At 47.2% G+C, this 10,924-nt stretch overlaps 1 protein-coding gene across 1 annotated transcript; it reads left to right on the top strand.

Moving 5' to 3' along the window:
- The first annotated feature begins 473 nt into the window (after window positions 1-473).
- On the top strand, window positions 474-5,863 carry CD207 (CD207 molecule). The gene is made up of 6 exons (XM_079109809.1): window positions 474-569; window positions 652-768; window positions 1,445-1,819; window positions 2,337-2,488; window positions 3,668-3,786; window positions 4,308-5,863. Exons 1-6 carry the CDS (start codon window positions 494-496, stop codon window positions 4,456-4,458), a joined length of 990 nt encoding a protein of 329 aa, XP_078965935.1. The 5' UTR covers window positions 474-493; the 3' UTR covers window positions 4,459-5,863.
- The last annotated feature ends 5,061 nt before the right edge of the window (window positions 5,864-10,924 follow it).

Below are 10,924 nucleotides of genomic sequence, written 5' to 3'. Positions count from 1 at the left end.
GAACTGTGCACGTTCATCCACTGTTATGCTCAGCACATTGTACTATAATTTCTTTGCTCAGATCTATATTTTTTTTTTTTATCAGATGTTGTGTTACTTGAGTGAAAAGACTGTGAGTCATTCATTTTTGTGTCCCCATGCCTAGTTCAGAGTTTGGTACCCAGAAGACACTCAATTGCTGTTTGTGAGGTATAAGGATGGGTGGATAGATGATAGATGAAGGAATCCTCACAAGAGAAAAGGGATAGCTTTGGGACAAGATGGTTAAAGTGTCCATGCCACAGACTTTCACAGAAGACAAATGGCTTCTTTCTGAAAGCTCAGATCTTTGAGGAGACCAGGCTGTGGCCTTGGTCAGGCAAGGTGTCTAAGCCAAGAATGGGGAACTTCAGGATGACATAGTGACCTGCTATGGGATCACTTCCTGTTTTCTCTGAATAAATGGTCCTTGGGGAGACAGGCAGCCAGAAGTACCTGTGTATGAGCGTGCAGGATGAAGACTGCAGAGAGCCAGGTCCCTGATGCGCACTTCTCTGTGGACAAGCAGAACATCTCCCTCTGGCCCAGAGGCAAGCACCAGTTGTTGCTTTGTGCTCTGGGTCCAAATCCACCCCTTGCTGGTCCTTAACAGACCTTCAATTCTTCTTCCAGATCCTCCTCCCAAGTCAGATCCATCTTTGGTCCTGAGGAAACCTCTCATCCTCCGGGTGGCATTAATCTGCCTGTCACTGGTCGTGGTCACCTTCATTGTGCTGCAAGCCATTCTCTGTAAGTCCTCTTTGTCCCCTTTGTCCTTCTCCACAGCTAGTGGGCTCCCTAGAGACCCAGACCTTCTCTCTCCTGCTCTCCCTGTTCTCTCCTTCCTGTGGCATTTCATTTGTCTCCTTTCTCCTCTTTCTGTGTGCAATGACAGGGTGTCCTGTCCCCGTGGGCTGAGCTGCTGCTCTTCCTGTTCTGAATGGCACTGGGGCCTGCATGTTTGTGCTTCTGTCCTCAGCAGACATTCGCCTATTTTTTCATCCCACACTATTGTCTCCACTATCCCCCAACTGAGGGGGCCCAGAGCTCCAGGTGATGGGGAGAGTAATGAGGGGTGCTCGAGAGCATCCCTTTCCTGAATTTGCCCTGAACACTCAGAAGATTCAGGACTGGGTTTTCATGGCTTCTTCTGCTTGCCTGTGAGGTCTGTCACAGAGAGCCTGTTCTTTATCCAACCTCTCATCATCTATCTCCACCCGAGCTCCTGGCACTGGATGGGTGCCCAGTGCATGCTTGGTGTACATTAATGAATGACTGGAGAGTAGGTGGCAGCTCCTTGGACTGCCTTGGGTTGTTGGGAAGTTTGAGTCTGACCCTCCCCTTCTTTCCTTCACCACCCTGACAACAATCCCCCTCCTTCCCCCGGGGATCTGCTCAACTGACCTCTTGACTTTCACAAATTCAGATCCCTGGCTCATGGGCACAATATCAGACATAAAGACTGATGCCCAGTTGCTGAAAGGTCGTGTGGACAACGTCAGCACCTTGGGTTCTAAAGTTGAGAAGAACAGTGGTGATGTGCAGGCAGCTGGCCTGCAGATCCAGATGGTGGATGCCAGCCTGGATCGTGTGAATTCTCAGATCCTGACGTTGAAAACCAGCATGGAGAAAGCCACTGCACAGATCCACAACTTAACAACAAATTGGGAGGCGGTTGGTCATTTAAATTCCCAAATCCCAGAGTTAAAAAGAGACTTGGACAAAGCCAGTGCTTTAAACGTGAAGGTCCGGGAACTGCAGAGCAACTTGGAGACCATCAGCAAGTCGCTCAAACGACAAAGTAAGTGACTCAGCAAACAGCATTGCAAAGTGACCAGTGGCCCTCAAGACCTGCTTGCCTCAGACACAAGGCAAGGCATGTGCTGGAAAATTAAGGTGGAGGACATAGCATTAGGATTGAGGAGAACTTAGGGGACATTAGAAGAGAAAACCCTGCAGTGCATCTTGGGCCCCCACACCATGGTACAGAGTATTACAGGATCTCTGTCCGGGCCCAGACCTCACCATTTCCCATTCTATTCCTTACCTCAAGCCCAGGGGCCAGCTCTGTCACCGTCAGTGGAGAATTGCTTTTCTTTCATGGGAAAGACAGATTTGTGGTCCATCCCCTCTTATCCTTCAGTCTCAGTCAGACTTTTAGGAATCATGAGGGTCCCCAAGCTCCCACAGCAGGATCCAAGGACCCCAGGGCCCAGCCCCATTCACTGCTGCCTCTGGGATTCCATCCAAGAACCCTACCCCATGCAGTAGCCCCAGGGAACAGAAGCCTGTGCTTACCTTTGACCCCCGTCCTCCAGATGACATTCTGCAGATGGTTTCCCAGGACTGGAAGCACTTCAGGGGGAACTTCTACTACTTCTCTCACACCCCAAAGACCTGGTACAGTGCCCAGCAGTTCTGTGTGTCCAGGAGCTCACACCTGACCTCAGTGACCTCTGAGGGCGAGCAGGTGAGTATGGTTTCTGGGGGGCTCTGTAAAGGGGTGTGCCAGCCCCTGTCTCAGGGAGGCTGGGCAGGGTTATGCTTTGGTAACAAAAAGCCCCAAATATTGGTGACCTAACAATGAAAGATTATTTCTCACTCATTCTACATAGCTCACAAGGATGGGCAAGCAGGTTCTACTCATCGTGTTTGCCCAAGAATCCCAACCAAAGGAGGTGTTACCTTAACACGTGTCTATAATTGCCGAAGCAGAAAAGGGATTGTGGCAAATTGCATATTGACTTTTAAAGCTTCTGCCCAAACATAAACATAATCTGTTCTGCTCACATTTCACTGGAGAAAGCAAATTACACAGTATTGTTTGCTTTTAAAATATTTATTTGTTATTTTTTGTTTTGAGACAGGGTTTCCCTAAGTTGCTTAGGGTTTCACTAAATTGCTGAGACTGACCTTGAACTTGCCTCAGCTTCCCAAGTCACTGGGATTACAGGCATGCACTGCTGTGTCTGGCTAGTACTGCTAATTTTTAGAGAGGGGGAGGGGTGCTCTTTCCATGTGTCCAGTAAACAGAAATAGTTGTGAACAGCATCACTAATGACCCTACAAGACTTAAGCAATTTCCTTTCTAGTGAGCATACTGACCAGGTCCCTTCCATCTGGGGGATGGGGAGGCACAGCAGAAAAGAACATGTGCTCTGGAATAATCTGGGTCCTAATCTGCCATCTAGCAGTCCTGGAGCCTTGGGGTAGACCGCTTACCTTTGCTAGGGCTCAGCCCATTAGCTGAGGAGACCTGCATGATAGTGGTGCCTGTTTCAGAGAATAAAGGAGAAGATGCCCACGTAGGACTGCTCCTGGTGCCTGGACCTCCTGAATCCAGACCCCTATAATCTCTTGGGGTCTCTGCTCTGTAGTTTACCTGAGTCCTTCTCATACTCCAGCACCTGCTTCCTGAAGAGCAGAAAGACCTGGGTCCTGAGTTTGTTAGTTGCAGAGCAAAGACAAATCAGAATTTGAAAGACAGACTGTAGGTTCCCAGAAAAGACAGGAAGCAGCCTGAGAGAGTCCAGTGTGTGTGTGGCAGGTCTGTGAGTTTAGAGTCTATGGCTGAGCATCAGTACCTGGAGACAGGTACTCAAACTTCAGGTTATAACCGGCACCTCTGATGATTCTGAATTCCCTACAGGAGTTTCTGTACAAGACAGCAAGTGGATTTCCATACTGGATTGGCCTGACCAAAGCAGGGAGCGAAGGGAACTGGTACTGGGTGGATGAAACGCCATTCAACAAGGACCGAAGCGTGAGGTGAGCCCCCAGTAACCTCCTTCCCAGCCTGACTCCCAGGCCAGGGTCAGGGCATCAGGGATGGGGGTTTTTCCCATGAGCGTGGGGTTTGCATTTTTCCCTGTCCTAGCATGGCAGGAACATTGGGACTGAGACCTGGCTCACTGCTGGCACTCATTGACTGAGGGACCTGGGACAAATCTGTGGCCCTCCATGCCCTATGGGGTTTGGCAGCAAGGCCTACTACCTCAGGTTGAGCAGGGGGATTCCACCCCAAGTCTAGGTCTTTGCAGAGTGGGTTCACATAGGCGCTCTAGAGTGGTGGATGCTTTGGCCCCAAACTGAGGCTTAGAGGTTGAAGTCTAACCAATTCTCCCCCTTCTCTTAGGCTTGGGTGCAAAAATTTGCTTTCGTTTGCTCTCACCTAGGACCAAACATGAGGGCAATACAAAGGGGTTGGAGTAACTCAATCCTTTATTGGAAATAAGTTATTTGTTTTCCAATTTCATCAATATATCTTTCTTTGTGTTTTGACTTGGAAGGTTCTGGATTCCAGGTGAGCCCAATAATATGGGGAACAATGAACACTGTGTCAATATAAAGTTGCCCTCGCTCCTGTCATGGAATGACGCTTCCTGTGATAATAAGTTCCTTTTCATCTGTAAGCGGCCCTATGTGCACTCAGAACCATGAGAGGACTTGCCCCCCAGTTCAATGCTTGTCAAACTTGAGGAAATGTCTCTCTCCCCTCAATACGCCAGGATGACTTTGTACCTTAGTTTTTTTTTTTTTTCTTTCCCCTTTCAAAATTATCCCAAGGGCGTCTGGGAGTCCGTCTATCTTGACTGGGAATTCTCTGACCCCACAGGGGCAGCTGGAACAGAAAGCACTTGGGTTAAATGGGAGGGGAGGGTGGAGAGAATTTAGAAGTTCACACGGCCTGGCTAAAGTGCATCTGGACCCTGATAGCTGAGGCACTGCCTTGAACTTCCCCATTTCTTCAGAGAAACCTCATCTGCATCACATAAAAGTTACAAGAAGAGATCAATGTCGGAAGAGACAAATATGTTTTACTGGATTTAAACATTATGCGATGTATACATGTATCAGAACACCACATGGTACCCCATAAATATGCACAATTGTGTTAAGTTGAAATTTAAATTTAAAAAGTAAGAATGAAATATGAAAAAAAATTTGCTTCCAAACCACCAAGTGATTCTCTTGATACTGTTACTCAAGGCTTTCCCTGGTTGATGCTCCAGAATTCTCACTTGCCTGCTTAGGAGGCTGGTGGCCGGCAGGTGCCCACCTCACATTCCCATTGCCCTCTTTGTCCACGCCTCTGAAGCTTGAACCCTTCTGTCCCTGGAACAAGCTGCCCTGTTCAGCTTGGGGGCTGCTGTGGACATGCATCACTTTATGAGCTGGGCTGCACCTTCCCTCTTCTTCCTCCCTTCTTCCTTTCCTCTTACTCACTTCCTGCCTTTGCTATCATCGTTCATCCAGTTCCTCCCTGACCCTCTGTACCTCCCCTGTGCCTCCTCTTTTCTGCATTTCTTCTCTTCCTGTACCTGGTGCGAGGGAACTTCTCTTTTGGTACCTGAAAGAGTTCATTTCAAATCTTTAGAATGGAATGTCGCTGTGGTCAAGGCCTCTCTCCTTGTGCCCCTTTTCACTCCTAGTTTTACCTGTGAATGTGAAGGAAAGGCAGTCTTTTTTTGCTGGATGCAAAATTTGGGGGCACTGTTCATGGTTTGGATGTGAGATGTCCCCCAAAAGCTCACATGTGAGACAATGCAAGAAGGTTCAGAGGAGAAATGATTTGTGAGAGTCTTAACCCAATCAGTCAATTAATCCCCTGATAGGGAGGAACTGAGTGGTAACTGAAGTGGTGGGTGTGCCTGGAGGAGGTGGGCATTGGGGGCATGGCTTTGGGGTATGTATTTTGTATCTGGCAGTGGAGTTTCTCTGCCTGCTCTCTGATGATCACATGAGCTGCTTCCCTCTGCCACATTCTTCCGCCATGTTGTTCTTCCTCACCTGGAGACCTCAGGAATAAAGCTGGCTGAAACCATGAGCCCTCCAATAAACTTTTCCTCCTCTAAAGTTATTCTGGTTGCATCTTTTAGTCACAGCAGTGACAAAGCTGACTAAAACAGGCTCCCTCAGGACACAGTTGGAGGGTCAAAAATAACAAGGAGTAATGCCACAAAATATGAAAAATACTCATCTCTAGTTTTTCTTGAAGTTAAGCAGAGCAAGGTCTATAATATCATGACCATGGTGATCTCTCTTCTTGGGAGTTCTTTAGCTTTGTTCCAAGGAGGAACCTTGTCAAGTTCCCTACTCTCTTCAAGAGATGGCATTCACAAGCATCAGGTTTAAATCACAAGTCCAGTGGCTAAGGCAGGAACACAGACAGGGGCCCCCAGACAGGGGAACAGAGAGAAAGCAGGAGGGAGCATGGGGTGAGCGTTAGGGTGGGCTCAGCAGAGTGGTCCTACTAGGACCCCATTAAAGTCCTGGGGAAAGGACATTTTCCTTAAGCGAGTAACCAGCCGCTTGTTGTTCTAGGTGTAAAGGGGTCAGAGCGAAGGCACAGGCTTGTGTTTGAGCTCTAAAATATGTAGAGCTATGAAATCTTTGAGCCTCACAGGGCTCTAAAAACCTAACCCTAAGTTCCTCTGCCTCACCAGATATGCCCTCATGAAGCTGCAAGTCTCCCTACATGGTTAGTTCCCCACTAACTGGGTCAGCTAAATTCCACCCTGTTCTCAACTTATCAATTTCCATTTCCCTGCCAGCTGGGAAATTATTCAGCAAGCCAATCACATTCTGCTGCAGGAACTGGAGCCCCTCATCCTCATGCTACCATGACACCAGCCTTCCTCAGTCCTTGCTGGTTTGCTCTGCTCCCAAGAGGAACTCCCTGGGCCTCTGCATGGCATGTGGTGTCTTTCTTCCCTGGACTGTGAGTCTACATGAGTAGTAAAGTGCTGTCAATCTCATGTCTCCAGTGGCAGATGTCATGGGTTTGGCAATCCTATACTATTTCACTGCAGGGGATCCCTCCCTCACCAATGGGGTGAATAGGACATGATCAGAACAAAGTTGGTCAGGGATCTATGTTGGTCCTGGTGTGGACACACAAGTTGGGAAAATGAGACCATTTTTCTGGAAATGGAGTGGAACCAGGAAATACCAAGGGGATGAGGCGGCTAATACGAAAGTTGATCTGGAAGGTCCCAGTTAGAGGAGAGCTTGGGGCATCGTGCTACAGAAAGTGGCAATGAGCAGAAGCCATGAACCAGAGAAAAGAGATAAAGCACAGAGGACTGCGTCTACCAGAGAGAAGGGAACGCTTAGCACAACAGGTGCTAAGATGCAGAGGTGAGGGCTCCTGGGTTGGGCCCTGAGCTCCAGTAGCTCCAGTCGCTCAGGTGGGTCGCTTATGTCACTTAGGTTCCTGGTGCTGCCTCCCATCCATTCCCTCGGATCCTCCTGGGTTCCTGTGCACATGGTTCCTGTGACAAGACTTGACCCCTGCCCTCACTCATCACTTTTCCTTGAAACTGAAAAAGCCTGTGTCAGTGAGGCTGTGTTTTTATCTGGAGCCTGCACCCCTCTCTGTAAAGAGCAAGCACAGTGTTGCCCTTCCCCAGGAAGCTGGGGTGGCTGTGGCTCCTCCCATATGGAGGGCTTGCTTCTCCAGCGAGGTCACCTGAACTTCTGCTTATGGTGAGGCCTTGCCCAGCAAGTCCCACCGGGTCATTATCACTACCCAGGAAGCTCCTCAGGTCTTAAACCCAAGGATATTTGTTGTGAAATTCTGGGAAATTTTATATTGTCACTGAAAGTTGGGAGCCAGGGGCAGATGAGAATTTTGTCTCTTTCAACTTGTGCATTTATTTTATAATATTAAATTTTTTTCTGATTCACCAAGCTAACAATGCTTGATGTACTGGTTCTCAAAGCTGCAATGAAATACTCTTGAAGAACCTGTATTTTTGTATTTGAAATAAAACAAGAGGAGAAAAAAAATACTTGCCTGACCCCTACTGACTGATCCTAACTCTTATGGACATGGACTCTTTTATTTTTCTATTTTTATACTTCCTTGATCATTTGTCATCTAGCTAATCTTTGTTTCTTTTTATTTTTCTGTTTCTCTTCTTTTTTTCCTTTCTCTCTCCACCCATTCTCATTTCTTTTTCTCCTATTGTATAGACTGCTTTCTTTGTTTTCATTTTTCCAGTGCTTTGGAAGATACACTGTTACATGGGGTTTTTTGGGGGGTGGTGGTGGAGAGGTTTGCAGAGGGAAGTCTAGTACTTATTTCTCTTTCCCTTACACAGCACTCTGGCTTCTGGGATTGTCAACATCGTCCCTTACATTGTCGCCTGGTTGGAGCTGGGCCCCGGTGGGCTCAGTAGCTTCCCTCTACTCTCTTGCCAACCCTACCTGGCCAGGGGTTCCAAGATCCCCAGCAGGTCTCCCTCTTAGATTTCAGACCCTCTTTTCCTTCTGTCTTTCCATTTTCACTCTGACCTCCAAGCCTCCCCTCATCTCTGTTCTAAGGAAACTTCCTATTTTTTTTTTTATTTCTTTCCTCCTCCCCCTCCTCCTCCTCCTCCTTCTCCTCCTCCTCCTCCTCTTCTTTCTTCATTACCATCATAGAATGAATAACTTTATTTTGGGGGGAAAAACACAGTTTACCCAAATAATAATAAAATCAGTGTGTTTTCAAAATGGGAATTTTTCTTATTCTTTGAGAGCTTAAAGCCAAAGGATTCCATAAAGGCTTCCTGAGGAAAAGACACATAAGCTGAGCCTTGGAAAAGCAGCAGGTTCTACACAGTGAGGGGGAAGGGGACACAGGAAGGAATCTGAAAGGGAACAGTGGACAATTCGGAGTACACATGTTTGAACCAGTGAGAGAAGTCCCATCAGCTGGGGTGCAGGGTGAGATGACGCTGGCGGGCCAGCTGTTTTCATTTCATCGTGCACTATCAGTATAATTCACACCTGTTGATGCCGACCTTGACGCTGACGTGTTTGTCAGGTTTATTCCCTGTGGCAACTTCCTCTGCTCTTTTCTGTATTGTACTCTTTGGCAGGAGGTCACTGTGTGCAGCCCACATTTAAGAAGTGGAGACTTACGTGGTGGCTGGAGATCTTAAGGAGGACTCCTCTGAATCGGGGTCAGGCCGGGTTCATTCTCGCTCTCCTTGCCCTGGGCACTGGCCCAGTGCCCTGGAGAAGAAAGAGCTGATCCAGAAGGCCATGTTGGCCAAGCAGGCCATGCACTGCGAAAGACGTGACCACCTGCATGAAGGTTGTGACTGAGAGGGTCTGAAGGATCTGATGAGAAAGGCAACCCATTCTTAGTGGCCTGTAAGAATGTGGGCGGGGGCCTCAGGTTCACCTGGAGGGTTATCTCAAGCATCCAGCAGAAACCTACGTCTCCAGCAAGGTGCAGCTGAGTGAGGACTTGGCAGAAGGCAGAGTATGAGGAGAGATCCATGGGCACCCTGGACCTGGAATTGTTGAGTACATATTCAATATGGAGAATAAGGTCTTCTACCTGAAAGTGAAGGGAGGTTATTTCTGGTACCTTGCTGAAGTTGCAGTTGGTACATCTGGAACACAAAGGATAGATCATTCCCAAGGGGCTAGCAAAACACATTTCATGTAAACAAGAAAGAGATGCGGCCCATACACCCATTCCCCTTGGGACTGGCTCTTAACGTTTTTTGTATTTTACCATGGTATCCTTAGCAACCCAGATCTTGCCCGCACATCGGCTAAAACAACTTTGATGAGGCCTTAGCAGGACCTGATCTAATGAATGAAGACTCAGACAAATGGCACCCTCATCATGAGTTGCTTAGAGGCAACACCATGCACATCAGATAGTGCAGAAGAATGTGATGCCGCAGAAGGGGCCAGAACTTAAATGCAAACAGGGTGGCGTCCAGCCTTCCGCCTTGGAGAAGCCTTTTTACACATCTCCATTCCTTACCCCACTTGGATGTTCTAGCGAAGAAACCCATTCACGTGCATGGAATCAGTAACTTAGCGTCTTATCTTTTCACACCACTGCCTAGGGAATTCTCCATTCCCTGGTTCGTGTTTGTCTTGGCCTTACAGGGATGAAGTTAGGAGGGTATTCATATCTTGATTTCATATAGACACGAGTGACTTTCTAACTCTTATAAAGAGGACTAAAACTGTGTGTGGTATTTAAATACTTTGAACCACTCAGGCAAGCGACTGTATTTTGTATTGCTGTAAAGATACAAAAATATGACTGTGATTTTTTGGGGGGGGTTACTGAAGATTGAACCCAGAGGCCCTTAACCACTGAGCTACAACTCCAGATCCTCTTTTTTCATTTTTTAATTTAGGGTCTCACTAAGTTGCTTAGGGCCTTGCTAAATTGCTGAGGCCGACTTTGAACTCGTGATTCTCCTAACTCAGCCTCCCAAGCTGGGGGGATTACAGGCATGTGCCACCATGCCTGGCTTGATTTATTGTAATTTAAAGACTGTTCTACATAACTTCCTAATTTATGCATTCCTTCCCTTGATTTCTTTTGGGGATTTCCTCTCAGTAGCAACTTTTCCATACTCTTACTTTTCCCTTTTTAGTAGGAATCTGAAAGTATGAGATCAAATGGGAAAGTGGTTAGTGGTTCTGGGCTGGGGGTCCACAAATTGAAATGTCTCCTATATCATACATTATGTAGGTCATGTCTACCTGTGACAACAGGGAGCTTCTCTAATCACTCTTTCTTTATTCTTTAAAAAAAGTTGTAGGACACAGTACCTGTATTTTATCTTCATGTGGTGCTGAGGATGGAACTCAGGAACTCATGCATGTTAGGCAAGTGAGTTACCACTGAGCCACAACCCCAGCCCCCTAATCACTCTTAACTTGCTGCTGTTTAAGTAACAACTTCCCTCCCCAATAAATATTCACTTAACATCCCCTGCCTTTGTGGTTCTGGTATTCCCTTTATTTTGTAATAGAAGTAGCACTTCGCTGTCAGAATGGAAGCATTGTTTTTGGTAAATTAAATTGCATGTAATTTCTTTCCCCCCCCACATTTTTTTATTGGTGCATTATAGTTGTACACAATGGCAGGATTCATTGT

This window comes from Sciurus vulgaris (assembly GCF_902686455.1).
Source record: "Sciurus vulgaris genome assembly, chromosome: 14".
In the NCBI taxonomy this organism is placed as follows: Eukaryota; Metazoa; Chordata; class Mammalia; order Rodentia; family Sciuridae; genus Sciurus; species Sciurus vulgaris.
This window is presented reverse-complemented; position numbering and strand designations above follow the sequence as displayed.

Coding starts and splice junctions, on each gene's coding strand:
- CD207 (XM_079109809.1), top strand. CDS start 494: ATGAAGACTGCAGAGAGCCAGGTCCCTGATGCGCACTTCTCTGTGGAC. Junction 769..1,444: donor TGTGCTGCAAGCCATTCTCT/GTAAGTCCTCTT, acceptor TCACAAATTCAG/ATCCCTGGCTCATGGGCACA. Junction 1,820..2,336: donor CAAGTCGCTCAAACGACAAA/GTAAGTGACTCA, acceptor CCCGTCCTCCAG/ATGACATTCTGCAGATGGTT.